Source organism: Tamandua tetradactyla, chromosome 11, assembly GCF_023851605.1.
Source record: "Tamandua tetradactyla isolate mTamTet1 chromosome 11, mTamTet1.pri, whole genome shotgun sequence".
Classification (NCBI taxonomy): Eukaryota; Metazoa; Chordata; class Mammalia; order Pilosa; family Myrmecophagidae; genus Tamandua; species Tamandua tetradactyla.
The window spans coordinates 12,334,652-12,354,850 of NC_135337.1; the positions used below are offsets into that span (position 1 = coordinate 12,334,652).

The 20,199-nt window shown below is 44.3% G+C and overlaps 1 protein-coding gene and 1 non-coding gene across 2 annotated transcripts; one reads left to right on the forward strand and one right to left on the reverse strand.

The window, feature by feature from the left end:
* Nucleotides 1–5,793: 5,793 nt before the first annotated feature.
* LOC143651018 (prokineticin-1-like) lies at nucleotides 5,794–10,793 on the reverse strand. The gene is made up of 3 exons (XM_077122221.1): nucleotides 10,722–10,793; nucleotides 8,194–8,319; nucleotides 5,794–5,913 (listed from the first exon to the last, which is right to left on the reverse strand). Exons 1-3 carry the CDS (start codon nucleotides 10,791–10,793, stop codon nucleotides 5,794–5,796), a joined length of 318 nt encoding a protein of 105 aa, XP_076978336.1.
* Nucleotides 10,794–19,132: 8,339 nt separating this feature from the next.
* On the forward strand, nucleotides 19,133–19,242 carry LOC143651074 (U6 spliceosomal RNA). The gene has a single exon (XR_013159819.1). It is a non-coding gene; the product is annotated as a U6 spliceosomal RNA (small nuclear RNA).
* The last annotated feature ends 957 nt before the right edge of the window (nucleotides 19,243–20,199 follow it).

The window sequence follows — 20,199 nt, forward strand, 5'->3', positions numbered from 1 at the left end:
TGATCATGTGCTCTGGAGATGACAGGGAGATTGGGTGGAGCCCTGATGCTTAGAGAGTGTGGAGCAAAGAGAAAGGTGGTCTCCACAATGTCCCCCAAAGTTGCATTCAGAAAGGGATGGGGCCACCACATAGGCCCTTGGAAAGGATGGGACTTATGCTTTCTAAAGCCCTGAGGATAGATGACTCTCAGACTTTGAAATCTAATGGGGTTTGCCCTGCTGGTTTCCAAAACTGCTTGGATCCAGTGACCCCTGTGTTCCTTCCAATTTCTCCCTATGGAAATGAGAATATGTACCCTATCACTGTCCATTGTTGGTATGTTGGCAGCAAATAATTTGTTCAGAGTTTTACAGGTCCAGAGCAAAAGGAGAAATATGCCTTAGGACAGACCATGCCCATAGCTGACTTTGCAAAGGACCTCTTCCTTAAGAATTATGTACTGGCTTTGTCCTCTACTCTGTCATCCCTCAGCCACCTTGGTTTGCTGACCCAGACCCTATCTCTAGAATTTGCTGTCCATCAATACCAATCTGGCAGTTGGGTCCTCATCAAATCATGGAAAGTGTCTAAACTCCAACCAGCATGGGAAGGACCTTATCAAGTTCTGTTGACAGCTGAGATGGTTGCCTGGACAGCAGAGCAAGGCTGGACTCACTGCACCCAAATGAAAGGACCAGTATCTGAGCCAGATGATAAGTACCCAATACCACAGTCCAACTCCTGGAAAATAGCTCCAACTTTGGACCTTTTAAAAATTACATTCAAGAGACAATTGTTGGGAGAGTAGAAGGGAGTTTTGGATTTGGAGTTTGGATTCTCTATTTTAATCTAACATAGTTAATAGTTACCCTGGTCAGAGAGTCTTCCCAAGGAAGATAGATGAGGGATTTAAAGCTCAATTTAAAACTGAAAATTATTACACTAGCTATCATGTTGCAAATTCAGGAAGCAAGAAATCTCATTAGATTGGTGGTGAATGTAACCAAAAGTTTAGAGTCCCAAGCTGTACAGTTTGATGCTTGCCAAGTAATAGACTGCAGAGACTTAATGAGTCAATGGCAACTGAGTGGGGGAAAACAAGTACTTGTGTCCAGAACCATCAGGGAGGTGTTACAGCCAAGCCTCTCTTTGTCCCTTGTCATGGTCAGGTTCATGTGTCAACTTGGCCAAGTGGTGGTTGGGCAAGTGCTGGCTTGTGTGTTGAGATGAGGACATTTTATAGAATTAAATCATGATCATGTCAGCTACATCCACAGCTGATTCCACTTATAGTCAGCCGGGGGGGGGGGGGGGGCGAAGCATGTCTTCTGCAATGAGTGATGCTTAATCTAATCACTGAAAGCCTTATAAGGAGGATTCAGAAGAGACAGGTTCTTCGTGTTTCACTTGGTGAGCCTCTCCTGTAGAGTTCATCCAGACCCTCCATCAGAATCATTGGCTTCACAGCCTGCCCTGCAGATTTTGGACTCTGCATTCCTGCGGTCATGTGAGACACTTCTATAAATTTTATATTTGTGAGTGTTCCCTGTTGATTCTGTTTCTCTAGAGAACCCTAACTAATACATCCCTCCTGGGATGATGTATGATGGACTACCCAGTTTCAAGGGTGAACCACGAAGGTGGGATTAATTTCACAGATCTAGAGGCCATTAAAATATAAAATAATCTTTTATAAAGGAAACTCCCCACCAAATTGCAAAATCCCTCAAGAAAGCAAGCAAACACCTATCAGGGGGCGGTAGCAGAGATGCGATGCAGTAGTAGTTGGTAGAATATATGGGATGCATGCAGACCTCATCGGAAAAGACCCTCTAGAAAGGCTCAGGATACGAGACCTCTCTCCGACACCAACAATGCCCTCTGCAGGTAACTCTTCAATAGCACCAAAGGAGACCCAGCTGGAGGTTAGTTCCCCAATGCAGATCCCAAAGCTGTCAGTGTGGTCAGGGCAGATAATTGGAAGCAAACCATAGAGCTAGAGACAGGGTACAGAGATAGAAATGTCTGGGTTGCATGGATCAAACAGACAGTCCAGAATCTAGACAAAAGCAATTGTCACGCTTGTGCAACAGGCTGACCCATTGCTTTTGTCCTGTCCTGTCCTTTCCAATGAGTATGTAGAAACAAAAAAGGAAGTTCAAATGCATGGTACTCCTCTTTCAGGATACTGTTTTTGCTGAAAATTGTAGTACATTGTCTTCTCTTTTCCCTCTGGTCAGGGGTAGAAAAGTCAAGGCTTCCTGCCTTTGTCCAAGAAAGCATGCTGCTTCTCTCTCTAGATGGGGACCAAGACTCCAGGAACTTGGGGTCATGGCCTCATGTACCCAAGCATGGGATGTGACTGAGGATAGTACTGGCAATTTCTCCAGTTTAACTATATCCAGAGCAGACCTTTGGGTGGTATTTTGAAAAGGGCATCCTCTGACCACTATCACCTAAGAAGTGGAAGGGGACCTGTGCTTTGATCCAATTGGCCATCCCATTCAGCCTGGCATTTGAAAAGGAGGAGGAATTTCTAACCCAAGGAAAAGGAAAGAAAAGAAGCTTACTTGGTTTCTTCAATGATTGAGTGTATTTAGATAGTCTCAAGGTGCCAAGGGGAATCCTGGATGTGTTTAAGGCTAGTAACCAAGGAGCTGCAGGAATTGATTTATCCTCATTCTGGTGGTTCACCATCAACAAAAATGTGGATTGGTTTTTTTTTGCATGAGCAGGCACTGGGAATTGAACCTGGGTCCCTGGCATTGCAGATAAGAACTGCCTGCTGAGCCATGTGGCCCACCTTGGATTGGTTTTAACAGCAAATATTTATCAGTTAAGGGAATAGCAGAATAGTTAGCTGCTACTAACCGAATGACATGGGAGAATAGGATGGCTCTAGACATGATGCTGGCTATAAAGGGAGGCATTTTTATTATGGTCGGGTGTAGCTGTTGTACATTTATCCCCAATAATACAGCCCCAGATGGAACTATCACCAAAGCTTTACAAAGCCCAGTGGCCTTATCCGAAGAACTGGTGAAAAAAAAAAATCAGGCAGTAATAAGTTCCTCATGGGATGGTTAGAAGCTGGTCTGGGAAATGGAAAGGTGTGGCACTGTCCATGCCAACTTCTTTATCATCATAGCTGGGGTACTCACAGCACTTGGGTGCTGCATTATCCCATGTGTCCGAGGGTTAGTTCAGAGACACACTGAGGCCTTCTTAAAGCAAATGCTTATTCAGTACAGGCAAATCAATTTGTATCCCCTTAAAGAGGAAGAGTCCTATGATGAAGAGTATGAAAAGGCTCTCATCAAGTTTGAAAAAGAAAGACTAAATGTGAAAGCCAAAACAGTACATAAAGAAAGAGGGGGGATTTGTAAGAATAAAATCAAGTTTTGCTTTCACACAAGATGACACAGAATGCCTCTGATGCAACCAAGAATTGGTGCCAAACCCTTATATAAGAACAAACAAGTTTAAATAAGTAATGGCTAGTGTCACTGAAATGTAATGCATAATCAAAAGCAGGAACCTTCAGCAGGAAATTTGAATTAATTAGACTGTCTGGATAGGCTGTAACCTCTGGAGTATCCAATCAGCAGAGAAACATGGGAGGGACCTGTGTGCTATGCGTAGGGTATGAAGCCTGTGGTGTTCTATTGCATGGCGCACCAGCCACCACATTTGCTTGGGTGCCCATTCCTGCAAGAACATGAATACATTCATTTTTTCTCCACAATCGGGTGAGCATTTATTCTCTTTCAGGTATGGCTTTCTTTCCAACCTCCTTACATTTGGCATTTTTCTAGACTAGGATTTGAGGTGGAGAAGGGGCATTTAGGGGAAGCTGCAAGCCCCTGGGTTCAGACACTAGGGCTCGGGGCCTTGGCAGCGCCATGGAGGATGTGGACTCGCGTGGTGTCCCCTGGGGTGAGTGTCTGCACAGAGCAAAAGGGACCAGCTCAGAAGCAGGAGCTGCAACCGGACCCTGCTAGGTCATCTCACAGGCAGGTGTCTTCCCACCTCAGCCGCAAGCTCAGGAATCCTCCAATCCATCTGCACAATGCTTTCCTGCCCCAGAGCCCATTGAGCTGCCTCTGCCCTTGATTCAAAGAAATCCTGTGTATCAGTCAGGATTCTGTAAAGAAACAGAACCAACAGGAGAGATCTGTAAATATTAGATTTATAATGGGGTCTCACCCAAACGTGGAAATTCAAGAGCCCCAAATCCCTAAGGCAGGCCCTGAAGCTGACAGAAGAGGCAATGAAAATTCTCTCTCCTCCCTTAAAAGTCATCAATTGATTGGATCAAATCCAATTGATTGGATTAACCCGTTTGTGGGCGACAGGCCTAGTTGATCATGGACGTGATGAGCCACAGCGGCAATCACCTGACTGATGATTTAATAAACCACCCTTCCGGTTTATCAGCCAGCTAAAAAATACCCTTGCAGCAACCTTCAGGCATGTCTTGCCTGACCAGACACCTGGGCACCATCACCTGGCCAAGCTGTCACAAGAACCTAACCATCACACCCTGGAATTCCACTTTCTCCAAACACTTGCCCTGGCTGTTAGGAGGACACCAGTTGCGTTTCCTCCCCAATCTGGGAACAGCCCAGTCCTTGCCCCCAGCCCAACACCCCCAAGGTGTAGGGCCCAGGAGGATACACACAGTGAGCCTCAAGGCGGTCTTGGGTCTCAGTTTCATTCTGAAGGCACATCCTCCTGCCTCACCCTGCTGTCTAAGACTCTGGGCCAGAGCAATCAGGGGCAGGGGCCAGATGTTGAGTGCTTAATGGGGCAAGTGTTTTTGACTAGAATGGAAGCGAATGACATAATTCCCAAACTGCTTTGAACTTCAGAAATCCCTTGCTCTCCAGAGAAGATGGGGTTTCAGCCAAGGGTGGTGGATCCAGGCTGTGGTTTCTGGTTGGTGGTTGCCTTCCAGTGTGGGCAATCAATGCCTCTTGCGGCCCCAGTCCTACTTCCTCCTCTCCCCCAGATTACCCACCTCTGGAAGGTCACAGACTTACTCTGAGGCTAATCCTTGGAAAGCAGCTGTTTAAGATAACTCCTTACTTGCTTCCTAAAATGTCAATAGCTGGCTGTAGTGAACTGGCACCATTTCCATTTTAATGGTGGGGCAGGGGGGTTGGGGTTTCCCTGCCTAACTGATGAAGTGTGTTAGGAGGCAACCTTTAGAGGCCCTGGGATCCTGGTCTAGTGGCAGGTCATAAACCACAGGTGCCTGGCTCTCCTGCATGCTGTAGGTGTGACTGGCCCCAGCCTTGTGGGAAGGGCTGACCTGGGCCTAGGACCTAAAATAAGAAACATGAACAACCTTCAGATTGATCGTCACTGGCCTTACAAACAGCCTGAGGCTCAGGCTGAGACCTGCAACTCAGTAATAGCCTGAGTAGGAAGAGCAAGTGTCCATGCTCGGGCAGAAGCGCACATGCAGGGAGAAGGAGAACATGACTGGCTGGGGGGCAAGCAAAAGAAAGTCTTTGCAGACAGCCCAAGCAGGGAAGAGAACTTCAACAGGTCACCTGTCTAAGCCCCAACCATAGGTTGGGACACCCCAGGCTGTCCCCGTGGCCCATCATTCCGTATGCGTGAGCGCTGTGCGTGTGCGCATGTGGACATGGGTGTGCCCCGCAGAGACATGGGGAGGAGGGGTGGGGCACGGAGGCTGAGAGAGTCAGAGGCAGCTTGGCATATAGTAGAAATAAAAGTTCCAAAGAGAAGGCCTCGGGCTGTGCTAAGGAGAGGCCCGGTGGGTGTCTGGCCAAACCCACAAGCTCCTAAATGCTGATGCTTTTCAAGCTGGCTGAGCAGTGGAACTTGCCATCCAGGCATCTGGAGAACTGCAGGTTGGGCGCACAGGGGCAGGTGTGGTGCTGGCGTTGTCCGGAGAAGGGGACCTGGGGAGAGAAGAGAGCAGGGGACAACACCTCCCGCGAGGGGAGGAGACTTTAGTGGGCCCAGTCCTGAAAATGTCTCCCCTCCACCCCTCCCCGCTCTTCCCTGGCTCCTCCCCACCCTGCATAACAAAAATAGCTATTAGAGATAAGGAAACCAAGGCAAGAAGGGCCAAGCCACTTGCCGAGATGTCACAGCGCATTTGTGGAAGGAGGGCCGCGGGACCAGCCCCAGCATGAAGGTGCCGGCCCCCAGCCCTGCAACTGCCGACCCCTCGCCCGGGACCCTGGCTGACCCAGCACGCATGCGCACACACTCGCTGATTGAACGTCACTTACGGCACATCTGCTACGCCCTCAACACTGTGGTGGGTTCTGCGGACCCAGCAGGGGACAGGACAGACATGCTCCCTGCCCTCAAGGGGTGTCAAATAGGAGCCTTAGGAGTGTAGTCCCAGAGCCGGACTGCCTCGTTCACATCCCTAATCTGCCACGTTCCAGCTCTGTGAAAATAGTAATTGGCAAATGATTTAGCTTCTCTCTGCCTCAACTTTATTACCTGCTGTATTAGTTAGGGTTCTCTAGAGAAACAGAATCAACAGGGAACACTTGCAAATATAAAATTTATGAAAGCGTCTCACATGACCGTAGGAACACAGAGTTCAAAATCCACAGGGCAGGCTGCGAAGCCGATGACTCCAATGGATGGCCTGGATGAACTCCACAGGAGAGGCTCACCAGCCAAAGCAGGAATGCAACCTGTCTCCTCTGAGTCCTCCTTAAAAGGCTTCCCATGATTGGATTTAGCATCACTAATTGCAGAAGACATTCCCCTTTGGCTGATTACAAATGGAATCAGCTGTGGATGTAGCTGACGTGATCATGACCTAATCCTATGAAATGTCCTCATTGCAACAGACAGGCCAGTGCTTGCCCAATCAGATGAACAGGTACCACAACTTGGCCAAGTTGACACCTGTCCCTAACCATGACACCTGCTAAATGGATTACTAATAGCACCTAACACATATGGTTGTAAGAGGTTTAAATTATATAATTCAAAAAGCATCTAGCCACATATAGTAAGCCTCAGTGTCAGCTTTTATTATCATCCTTTTCCCCACTGGGAATATGGATTTGCAGCCAAACCAGTTCACACATCCCATGGTGCCAACCAGCCTCCTCTCCACACCCCTCCCCAGCCTCCAGATCCCCCTGGCAGGCTGTGATCAGGAGTGTGACTGACAGAGGATGCTCTGAGCCCGGATAAAGCAGGACTCCTGGATCCTGGAAAGTCCCTGAGGAGTGAGGACTCCTGAACCACAGGAAGCCCAGGGAAGGTGGCTGGTGAGGCTGCTTCCTCCCTCCCCCACAGCTCCTGAGCAGTTCTCAGCAGTTGTTCTGTATCCACCTGACCATTCATAAGCAAAGGCCCTGTGGCTGCCAAGTGATGAAGTAGGGCCAGGCTAGGCCAAAGCAAGCAAGGGACTTAGGTGTAAGAGTGAGTGCCGCCATACGTTTTGCCTTAGCCCCCTTGCCTGCCTCACCCCAGGCTGGCCCTAGAGAAGGGACCATTTTGCAGGTCTCCTTTCACTTTGCTGAGAAGAGACTCCTGCAGAGCAAAGGACTCTCATGACTGTTTCACAATCTGACTCGTCAGACCCAAAAGAGTCTATAGGAGTCATCAGTCTACCCACCTTAATTGGATACCTTAAGAGACAGAAGCACAGAGCCGTTATGCTAATTGCCGAAAGTCCCACAGCAAATGAAGGTTGAGCTGACCCAGCCCCTGAGTCTAACAATCTATAACAGGTGCCCCCTTCCATCCTAGGCTGCCCTGCAAAAGCCTGGAGGCAATGCCCTGGCATTGAATGAGATGTGATTGGACTTGGAGTCAGAAACTGCGGTTCCGGCCATAGCCCAGTGTCATTAGCTATGTCCTTGAGCAGTCACATGAACGTGCTGTGCTTCGCTTGCCTCACCCGTAAGATAGGGGGACTGAGGTCAACTGCCCAGTTACTGTGAGGATCACACTACATCAGTGGTTTCTTGCCTTCACTAGAAGGTTCTACATGGAAAATCTCTGGCTCTGCACAAGGTAATGGGTGATTATATTGTCAGCAGGGACCAGGGAAGGTGGGTGCTGGGGGTTCAGGGGCAGCTGGGGCACCCCAGGAGATGCCTACATCCCCTCAGACAGTTGAGTACCAGCTCACTGTCCAGCGTGCAGGGCTGCTCTCCCCAGCAGCCTCCCATGAGCTCCGTGAGGTGCCCTGTGAATACCTTGCGGCTGGCAGGGTGGCACTCCTCGCTTTCCTGCCCCAGCAGGGTGCACATCCATATAGCACACAGCCAACGTCTGATGGCACAGCAGGTGCCCGCTCCAGAGTGGAGGTCCCACTCACAGGCCTACAGAAGTAGAAGAGAAGGAGACCAGGCCATTCGCATCTGTTCTAGTTTACTAGGTGCCAGAACTCAAAACTCCAGAAACAGAATTACTTTTAAAAGGGGGAATTTAATAAGTTCCTCATTTACAGTTCTAAAGGCCGAGAAAATGTCCCAATTAAAAAAGTCTGTAGAAATGTCCAATCAAAGGCACCCAGAGAAAGATACTTTAGTTCAAGAAGGCTGATGAAGTTCAAGGTTTCTATCTAAAGTGAAAGGGCACATGGTGAACACAGTCAAGGTTTCTCTCTCATCTGGAAGGGCACAGGGAGAACATGGCATCATCTGCTAGCTTTCTCTCCTGGCTTCCTGTTTCATGAAGCTCCACGGGAGACATTTTCCTTCTTCATCTCCAAAGGTCGCTGGTTTGTGGCCTCTGCTTCACATGGCTAGGTTGTTCTGCTCTGCTCTCTCTGAATCACCTTCATTCTCCAAAATATTTCCTCTTTTGTAGGACTCCAGAAACTTATCAAGACCCACCCAAATGGGTGGAGATATGTCATCACCTAATCCAGCTCAACAATCACTCTTGACTAAATCACATCATCTGGGGACATGATCTGATCACAGTTTCAAACATACAGTATTGAATAAGGGTTATTCTGCCTTTATGAAATGGGATTTAGATTAAAACAGGGCTTTTCTAGGGGACATACATCCTTTCAAACCAGCACAGCCTCACCCAAGAAACAAGAAGGGAAGCCCCTTCCAAAAAACCTCAGTTTGATGGGATGGCTTGAGATGTTCCTTTTTGAACCTGCAGGGCAAGACACAGGGCTCAGCCAGACACTGGATCCAAACAGTCCTCCAAACTCATTTAAGACCACCCTATAGCTAGGTAGGTCTCCCTTTCTGACAAGACTAGAGGTAAGGAGTCATAGCTTTCTAGCTCTGCATGCCAGCACGTAGTCCACAGACTGGCCCAAAGTAGGTGCTCAATGGATGCTCATTGAATGGAATTAATTAGAATTCTTAGAAGTAGAAAGGGAACCCTGATGGCTTGAGTCCCTAAGCCCCTGGGTGGTCAGTACTGAGCTGCGTTAGACAAGAACCCTCCAATCCTGACCAAACGCTCTAGGTTGATGCCTCCCTTTCCCATACTGATCCTCCAGACATTCAGGCTTCTCTGAGGTACCAGCACCTGAGTGACCAGGTATCTTCTCTGATGCTTCTCTGCTGGCTTCCATAAGACCCAGGTAAGGATGGGCCCATCTGGGTTGAGCTCCCAAAACAGGGGCCATTGATAAAGAAGGCCACACAACCCCACTTTAAACAAAAGCATGGAGTGTAGAAAACAGAACTCCACACCCCTCCAGACTCAAATGGGCACATGATGGAGAATCATCCAAACTTTCCACTTCCTGGAAGCTTTGCTTCTTTTCTGAGCTGAAATTTGAAGTTAAGATTTGGTGACCTCTTCTCCAATAGAAGGGCTTTCAGTGCCCGTCTGGCTGCCCATGTTGGACCTGGCAGGAACTGGAGCTCCCAACTTGCTCCTCAGGAGGAAATGTAGGGGATGCTAGGTCTGCTTAGCACCCAGTCACCTGCCCAGGTGAGGTCATGTCTCACACCAACCAGCCCCATGCATGCCCCAGGTTAGGTAACATGAACCCTACTTGACTCTTCTGCAAAATACTATTTTCTGTTTTAATAGGAATAGTCCCACCATTGTAACACAATGTGTGCCCTAATTTGGTTCCAGGTAAACCAAATAACAGGAAGAAAACCAAAATCCGAGTGTTGTGAGCAGTAAAGTGTAGAGTGCCCATGGGTGCTAGACCTTCAACATGAGTTTGAATTTCTCTGAGATATCTGGATGTTTGCTTTTTGTTGCACTCATTAAACAGTAAGGGAAAGAAAGAGTTCCCATGCATGCTTTCTTTTCTTAAGAGTAAACAGAGATTAAACTTACAAGAAGCTAATAAGCTTACCTGCCTTTAATAAAGTCAACATGCCACATAAATTTAAACTGGACATATGAACTAGTCTATATGTGAAAACCAAAATTGCCACAGAAGGTAAATTAGAAGGCATTAATCCACTTTGTAAAATAATTCCTTTCATTACATAATAAGAATCTTCATTTTACCCAAGGATCAACTTCAGAATTTTCAGTGCTTTCCTAATGCACTTAAAATAGAATTCAATTTCCACACTTCTTCTCAAAAGCAAATCCCATTTAGTAGAATGAGGTCTAATTAGAAAATCATGAGAAATTCTCTGAAGTGCCACCTCATGGCTAACTTCCCTGTTCCCTTTGGTTTGTGGTGAGCCTTGCCCTAGGAGAGTTGTTCCTGGGCTCACATCTCACACAGACCCTGAAATCTTCCCAAAACCCAGGGCTTAGAAAACAGTAGCTGACTTACCCCTGTTATTACTGCAGAGTTGGAAAAAGTTACCAAGAAGAACATGATTGAGATGTGCAGGGCAGTTCTCATGGTCATTTGGGGTGACAGCAGAGCGCAGCCCACTCTTATGCCTCTCACTGCCTCTTGCTCTGCCTCATGTCTGTCAAGCTGGGAAGGCAAAGCTCTCCTGCACTGGTCTTCTCCTCCAGGATTTATATGGTCCCTCCAGGGCATGTGGATGTCTCATCTCCACTCTTCCCTTCCCCACCACAGACTGTATTCAGATGATCTCAGACATAAAGAAAAGATCTAAATCCCTAATGTCTTCAAAACCATCAAAAAGAATGCATGGAATCTTTGACAGTTCTCTAACTCTCCCAGGAATGCAGTGATTCCATCACTTATCCATAGCTCACTCTATCTTATTCTCTGCCTTTGGGCATCCTTCTTCTATCCTGCTTGGGGCAGTGGGAGGGCTTTGGTAATGAATTAAGGGATTTGCATCCTTGTTTATCCTTCCCTGCACCAAACCATGCAGCCTGCAGGACTGTTGGTTTCCCTTGCACTCAAGCCAGCAGTAAGCACTTCCTGCATGCTCAGCCTGGGATTAGGGGCTGGGAGGGCTCAAGTGGGTACATGCTGTGACCCTGGTCCTTTGAGAGGTTAAAATTCCAAAGGGGAGACATGAGGCAGTGAGAACATAAAATCAGGCCCTGTGGGTTTGTGTTCCTGAGTGGAACAGATAAGGTTTTGTTCTGTGATGGGCTCAGAGCAAATGATCTTTTTGTTTTTTTCCTTGCATGGGCAGGCACTGGGAAACAAACCCGAGTCTCTGGCACAGCAGGCGAGAACTCTGCCTGCTGAGCCACCGTGGCCCACCCCTAGTAATGATCTTTTGATACAGGAACCAAGGAGCAGAAAGATCAGCACACTCACAGCCGGTATTTTCTTGGCCTCTTGCACAGAGATGCGCTTAGGCTGCAGTAATAGGTGCCTGGAGCCTTTCCTGCTTTATGTGGTAGGCACGGGATCATCTGTGGGAGAACAAACACTGGGAGCTCAGATGCCAACCCTGTGGAAAGTTGATTTAGGGCATCATCTCTCCTGCTGGGAGGGGAGGTCCCCAGACCTGGTCCTCTGGATGCCAGACAACAGTGAGAGCTCCCGGGCCTCTTCAGACAGTCCAACTTCTCTCCATAGTCATAAAAGTGAGAATTTCCCAAAGTGTGGTTTGCCATATGTTAATAGGTGTTGCACATGCAAAAAATAAATAAATAAAAGATTTCTATTGGTCAGAAATTTGGGAAATACGGAGCTAGACCAGTTAAAGCAGCTTTTTCACGGCAGGACTTTTCAGGACCTTTCGTATGCTAATAAACATTTGAATCACCAAGAAAGAAATGAAATTTCTAGTATTTCTGAAACATATTCATGCCCAAAACCTTTTCTTTTTCTCCCCCATAACATCTCATGGGGCTAGGGTCCTATGTAGAAATAATTACAGGTTATGCTCCCAATAAAGAGACTCCAAAGTACATGAGGCAAACATTGGCAAAACTGAAGGGAGCTATAGACGTTTTGACAATAATAGTGGGAGACTTCAACACACCACTCTCCTCCATATATACAACAACCATGCAGATGATCAACAAGGAGATAGAGAACTTAATGCAATAAATGGATTAGACCTAATAGACATATACAGATCATTATACTGCAAAACGCCAGGACATACATTATTTGCTAGTGCTCATGGAATGTTCTCCAGAATAGATCATATGCTGTCTTTATAAATTTAATATGATTGAAATTATCCAGAGCACTTTTTCTGACCACAACAGAATGAAACTGAACTTTCACAAATATATGGACAGTTTAATATACACTTTTAAATAATCAGTGGATCAAATAAGAAATTGCTAGAAAAATCAGTAAATATATGGAGATGACTATTAATGAAAACACACCAACCATATCAGAATTTATGGGATATGGCAGGGCAGTGCTGAGAGGGAAGTTTATTGCCCTAAATGCCTGTATTAAAAAACAAGAATGATGTTGGTTGTACAGATTAGTTTGATGGTCAAATACATCCCAGAGCATTTTGGCAGAGAATAATTTGGGGAGTAAGGAGGAAATATTAAACTTTCCCATCTGGAGAATTCCTAATATTCTCAAAAACAGTGGGGACAACCAATTCAACAGGCTGAGCCCTCAATCTTGGGGGTCACCCCAATGAAATCTATTCTTGCAAAGAAGCTAAGCCTACTTATAATTATGACTAAGAGTCACCCCCAGAGAACCTCTTTGGTTTCTCAGATGTGAACTCACTGCCCTCTTCCCTCTGTGTGGAACATGACTCCCAGGGGTGTAAATCTCCCTGGCAATGTGAGACATGACTCCCAGGGATGAGCTGGGACCCAGTATCATGAGATTGAGAAAGGCTTCTTGACCAAAAGGGGGAAGAGAAAAACAAAACAAAATAAAGTTTCAGTGGATGGAAGATTTCAAACAGAGTTAAGAGGTTATCCTGGAGGTTATTCTTATGCATTATATAGATAGCACCTTTTTAATTTGTGGTGTATTGGAGTGGCTAGAGGGAAGAATCTGAAACTGTTGAACTGTATTCCAGTAGTCTTGATTCTTGAAGACAGGTGTATAACTGTATATCTGTGATGGTGTGATTGTGTAAATCTTGTGGCTTTTTAGAAAGAACCCCATACCTGATGGAGAACAAACATTCATCTGATTGTGGAGAAGATAAGAATTTATTTATGATCTTGCAAGAGTGGGCACCTAGCCAAACACAAAATGGTAGCAGGCATGCCAAACAATAGAATGCCAAAATGGTTATACCTGTGCCTAACTCACAGACCCTCCCCTGCTTCTCTGCTGATTGGATACTCCAGAGGTGACAGCCTATCCAGATAGTCTAACCAACTTGAACTTCCAACAAAGGTTCTCCTTTTGATTATATTTTACATTTTAATGACCTTGGCCACTAAGGATTTGATGCCAGTTCTAGGCTTGCATCAGAAGCCTTCCCCTTTCCCTGCCTGCGTCACCTTGTGTGAAAGCTAAACTTAGCTTGATTTTTACAGGCTGTACTCCCTTCATCCAGGGTATGGACAGATTAGTGGAATAAGTAAGTAAATAAATAAGGATAAAAGAATAAAAATAAGGGGGTTGGGAATAAGGGTAAAAAAATGGGTACATTGCAAAACTAGTGGTCAGTGAGAAAGAGTGGTAAGGAGTATGGGATGTATGAGGTTACTCCTTTTTCTATGACTTCTTTTCTAGAGTGATGCAAATGTTCTAAAAAATGATCATGGTGATGAATACACAACTATATGATGATATTGTGAGCCATTGATTGTATACTTTGGATGGACTGTATGTGCATGAAGATATCTGAATAAAAATATTAAAAAAACAAAACAAAACAAGAATGAGGAAATATTGAGAATTTAACTGCTCACCTGGGGAAATTAGAGAAAGTACAGCAAACTAACCACAAAGCAAATAGATGAAAAGAAATAACAAAGTTTAAAGGAGAAGTAAGTGAACTGGAGAACAACAACAACAAAAAAAAACAATAGAAAGAATCAACAAAATCAAAAGTTTGTCCTTTGATATAAAGGCAAAGCACCTGTGAAGTGGCCTGTACCTGTTTGAAAACATTATATACCCCAGAAAAGCCATGTTTTAATCCTGACTCAATCTTGTCAAGGCAGCTGTTTCTTTTAACCTGATTCAATACTGTAGGTTGGAATTTTTGATAAGTTTTCTCCAGGGAGATGTGACACACCCAACTGTGGGCATTAACTTTGATTAGATGGAGACATGACTCTACCCATTCCAGGTGGGTCTTGATTAGCTTACTGGGATCTTTTAGAAGAGGAATCATTTCTGAGAGAGAGCCAGAAAAGACACTAAAACAGAAGCCTCAGAGCTGACAGAAACGTCCCAGCAGAGCTGACATAGATGTGGACACATGGAGAACAGAGACACGAATGTTTGGAGATGCTTGGAGCCCAGGAGACATCACCATGAGATATTAAGGAAGTCAGAATGTGGAGAGAACCAAGGGAAGCCAAGCGATGAAAGCTAGTCCCAGAGAAGCAAAGTGAGCGACCCCCACAGGAACAGAGGCTGAAAGCAATGGAGTCCAGGGGCAAGGAGCAGCAAGGGACCAGCGTGCCTCCCCAGCTGAGAGAAGTGTTCCAGATGCATCCACCTTTCTTTAATTAATGTATCTTTCCCTGGATTTCTTTGGACATTTTCATAGGCTTAGAAATGTAGACTTGTAACTTATTAAAATCCCCTTTATAAAAACCATTCCGGTTCTGGCATATAGCATTCTGACAGTTTGCACACTAACACAAGATGATTGTGGCAAAAATGAGCCTATGCAGACATAGAGTATGAACAGGAGACAGAGCCATTGGCCAAAGCCAAAACCACGTGATTTCTCCTCAAATGTTTGTAAATAGTCCTGAACATTTTGAATTTGCCCATTTCTTTTATCTTAAACCCATGCAAACTTTCAATGTTTGCTGTTTCATATTATATATAGCACAGTATTTATGTTTTCAATATTTATGCCACTTCTGTGGGCAAGAAATCTAGGAGAGAGTGGAGGAAATTCTTCTACTGAATAGAGTGCTTTTATAGCACATATATTAAAGTAACAACATGAGGCCAAGAAACTGAACAGACAAGTTTTGGAGGCTTGAATGAAATTGTGGTTGTAAATATTTCAAAATCTTAAATGTCATGTGCCCTTGTTTCTTTGGTGTCCTTGCTTTCCTCCCTAAGTTTTTACTTAGAAATGGCAAGGCTTATCTCCACAAGTGAAATTATTACCCTCCTCCCTACTTGGGACATGACAACCGGTGAAAGTCTCCCTGGCAATGTGGGACATGATGCCCAAAGATGAGCCTGGCCCTGGTACTGTGAGATTGACAATGCCTTCCTGACAAAAAGAGGGAAAAGAAATGTAGAAATAAAATATCAGTGGCTGAGAGAGTACAAACAGAGTAGAGAGGCTACCCTGGAGACTACTCTTAAGCAAGCTTCAGCTAGATATTGCTACTTATTATGGCTTGCCAAACCCCAACCAAAACCCACAGGGGCCTAGAATGCCAACTAATTCCATATTATTAACACCCTTTGTCAACGTGAAAAATTTAGGGCACAGCCCAAAGATCCTTATAGAGTGAGAGAAGAATCAAAGAGGAGCAGTTATAACAGAGAGATAGGATTTAACAAATGAGTATAACTGCTGATTCACTTTATTGATATTTCTTTTAGCCTCCAGTGTTTTGGAGCAGCTAGAGGATGTAACCTGAAATTGTGGAATGGTAGCCTATAAAAAATTATGAAATCTGTTCTGTAGCTACTTGTTAATGTGTACTTTGAAAATTATTACTTTTTTTGTATACGTGTTATATTTAAAATGCAAAATATTAAGGAACAAAGAAATTATATAGAACTTTGTGAGTGCAGAAAGAGAAACCAACACATGGCTAAGAGCAAGGTCCCCAGAGTCATACCTTTGATTTCCAATCCCATATGACTCACTAATTTCCTGCTCTTGAGAATATTGTTAATCTCTCCAAGTCTCAGTTTTCTCATCCGTAAAATGGAGATACTAATAATACTTATATCATGGGGTTCTGTGAGTGTCCATTCATGGTTTTTTCTATCAGATATGTGTTTATCGAGGGCCTACTATATGAAAGGCACTGTTTCTGGAACTGAGATAATAACAGTAAACAAAACAAGGCCCTTGCTGTCACTTAATTTAGATCCTAGTCAGAGAGAAACTTCACAAACGGACAAGTAGGCTTATAATAAAATGGCCAGGTATGTTAAACATTATTTTTAAAAGGCAAGGAAGGCAACAAAATGATGGAGAGGGTGTCTTTAAAGGATGACACTTGAGCAGAGACTCAATGAAATGAAGGAGTGAGCTGAGCAGGCCCTGGGGGAAGCACCAGTGCAAAGGCCCTGTGGCAGGGCCTTGTTAGCAGCTTACAAGACCAGCAAGGGGCGGGCCATGGTGGCTCAACAGGCAGAGTTCTCGCCTGCCATGCTAGAGACCTGGGTTCAATTCCTGGTGCTTGCCCATGCAAAAAAAAAAAAAAAAAAGACCAGCAAGAAGTGCAGTAGCCCAGGGCAAGGGGGAGAAGAGGATGTGGTTGAGGGGGTTGGGGGGGGTTGAGTATGACATGTGGGTCTCCTAGAAAGAGGTAAGGACCTGACTGCCAAGTGTGGTGGTATGATAGGAGCCCTTGGAGGGTTTGGAACAGAGAATTGGCAAGATCTGATTTAGATATTAAAAGAATCCCTCTGGCTGCAGGTGGAGAAGTGAAATGGTGTGCTAAGGTGCTTAGCACAATGCCTCAGACATAACAGCTTTTGATAATGCCAACTGAGAAATAACAATTCAAGCTGCAAGGTAATAAAGGTATTTATTTTGGGGGCCTTTGAATTGCAATTCCAGGAGCACAGATTAAGGTAATACCCAAAATTGTGCTTTCAGGCAAGAAAAAGATGGTTACATAAGTTGTTTGGGATTGGTGGATAATTGGAGTTCTTCAAATATACTTCAAGTTAGATGGTTTTCAGATTTCTTTATTTGGGGTTTGCATGGTATGTCTGGATGTCCTTAGGATTTTGAGGAACGCGTTACCTGAGGCTTTCCATACCTTGGCAGTTTGTCACATCTGGCTGAGATTTGCAGAGTAACCCCTCGAATGGCCTCCTGACTCCATTTTAAATCTCTTATCCATAGGAACTCTATTTTGTTCTATTTCTCTCCACAATAAATGTTGGCAATTTAGCATTAAAAGATGAGCCTGTCTGCCTTAATAGAAAATTTCCCTACAAGGTGAGAATAAAAATAAAGAGTCTAAAAGTCTCCCCTGTCTGCTCTGACCCTGAGCTAGATGCATGACAAAAGAACCAAGAGACAACCCAGCCTGTCAGGAGCCTACTCTTCACAAAAAGCTACCTGGAAAGAGGGCAGCATCCCTCAGTGAAGGGGTCCTCTGGGGACTCTGCACAGACTGTCCCATCTCACAGAGATCTCCTTCCAAGTCACAGTGCTAAATCTTAGAGCAGCTAGAAGTAAACACCTAAAATTGAGGAATTGTAACCCATACCAAACTCTGAAATCTGTTCTACAACTAATTGTTGTGTTGTGCTTTGAAATTTATTGCTTTTTTGTGTATATATTAATTTTCACAAAAAGAGGGGGAAAAGTTGATTGTAATAATAAAAAAGTGTTTATTCCTTCTAGCCTCCAATGTTCTGGAGCAGCTAAAAAGAAAATTCTGAAATGATGGCCATAGTGGCCCATGACAAACTCTGGGATCTGTCCTGTAACTAATTGTTGAACAGTGCTTTAAAAACTATTGCTTTTTTTCTTCTTTGCTTTGTATATATGCTATATTATCTAATTTTTTTAAAGTTTTTTTTTAAAAGAGAGAGTGCTAGAAATAGTGTTAGAAATAATCTCCCACATTATGTCCCCACCCCACAGTCCTCCTCCCCAAGCCACAAGCAAATTTCACTATCCCATACAATTGCACTGAACAGTAGAAGCAAGAAAGATGCTTGCAAAACAGAAAATCAATAACATTGATAGAAAGCATTTTATTTATGTTGAATGCTGGTGCTTGAGGAAAAGCCAGTTTAATTAGAGGAAGGTGAGATTTAAGTGGCAACTTAATAGAAATCACAAAAGAGACATTGGGGAGTGAGCAGCACTAGTTCTTTTCCAATAATTCAATTAATCAAACATCCATTGAGTGCCTTCCATGTGAAGCAGGACAGAACTGGACAACTGCAAATCTCTGGTTTCCTATCCAGCTCTTAAAAGTGTTAATGGACAACCACACATTCCTTGTTTCTTGTCTAGTTCCAAAGTAACTAATGCACACTGCAAGCTTCATGGGAAAGAAAATTCCTACTAAAGTCCCAAGACCTCCCCAAACCATAAAAGCTTATAAAATCATGGGCTTGAAGCAAACTCTTAGTTAATAACAGAAAGCTTGGGGTTGTAAATATTGTTAAACATTTGCGAAAGACAAATTTGGGGTTATGTGACAAGATTGCCACAAGCATCAATAGTGATCTCTTCCTGCAACAATGCTAGCCTTGTATGTACCAGGTAAATACAAATCATGTAAATCTTAGTGTTTAAAGGTTACTATGGAAATCTGCTGCTGGCAAAAACCTTCCTATAGAGCAAGCTAACCTTCTCTCATTCAGTGTGTGTTTCTCCCTTGAACATGCCCATCTTATCTCTTCAATGTGTACTCTCTCTTTTTCTTGAATAAGCTTTATTACTTATTCCTCCTGGCCTCTCTTTTCACTAAATTCTTTTAGTGTTGAGGCTACCAAGCCTGGAACAGGGCTCAGCTGGCACCATTGCCAGCCAGGCACCACTTATATAGGAACAATACAGAGAAGATTAGCATGGCCCCTGCAGAAGGATGTCATGCAAATTCATGAAGTGTTCCATTAAAAAAAATAGAAAACCTTGATGATGAAACTCCCTTTATCCAGGGTATGGAAAGATGAGTGAAAAAAAATAAGTTAAAAATGTCTGTATCACACAGTCTCTCCAAAAACATCGACCATTTCCATCCCCCTACTCTATAATGTCAATATCCCTTTTAAACATGAAGAAACTAGAATGGTTGTTGCCCAACCATTAGATCTGCAGGAGCTGGAATGGTTGATCCTGGAGAAGGATCAAAAGAGAGGGAGGAATTGTAACAACAAAGGTAGGATTTAATAAATGATTATGACCACTGAATCATTATATTGATATTTCTTTTGAGTCTCTAGTGTATTAGAACAGCTAGAAAAAAATACCTGAATATGGAACTGTAATCCATACCATACTTTGAAATTTTCTCTAGAACTACTTGTTAAACTATACTTTGAAATTTATCACTTTTCTCCTTATATGTTCTATTTCACAATTTTTAAAAATGTTAAAAAATAAAAGAGCAGGGAGGGGAGAGGTGATAAAGGGTACTTAATTTCTTTGAGGGAGAAGAAAGCTGGTGGAGAAGGAATGCTGAGCAAACCTTTCCCAGGATGAACATAGGACATGCACATGGGGGGAGGCAGGTGCTGTTGAACTTTGGTGTGAGAGGGTGCTAAGTCCCAAACAGAATTCACACACTCTGAAAACCAAATTGCAGAATAAATTTATGTAGCTAAGTGGCACCGGTGCAAAGCAGAACCAAAGATAGTTGCTTCTCAATGCAAAATGGCAGGGAAGCAGTTCATATGGCATCTTACAAAAATAAAAAGGTACAGTGGGAACAGGGAAATTGTGAACTATGTGAGTCGTCTGGGGCAGGATGTCCTTGGGTCATGGATTATAAACTTGCAAAACCTGCCCCAACAGGATGTTGGTGTAGGAATGGGCCTATCTGGTGAAGAGAAGCAGACTTGTGGTGTCAGCATGACT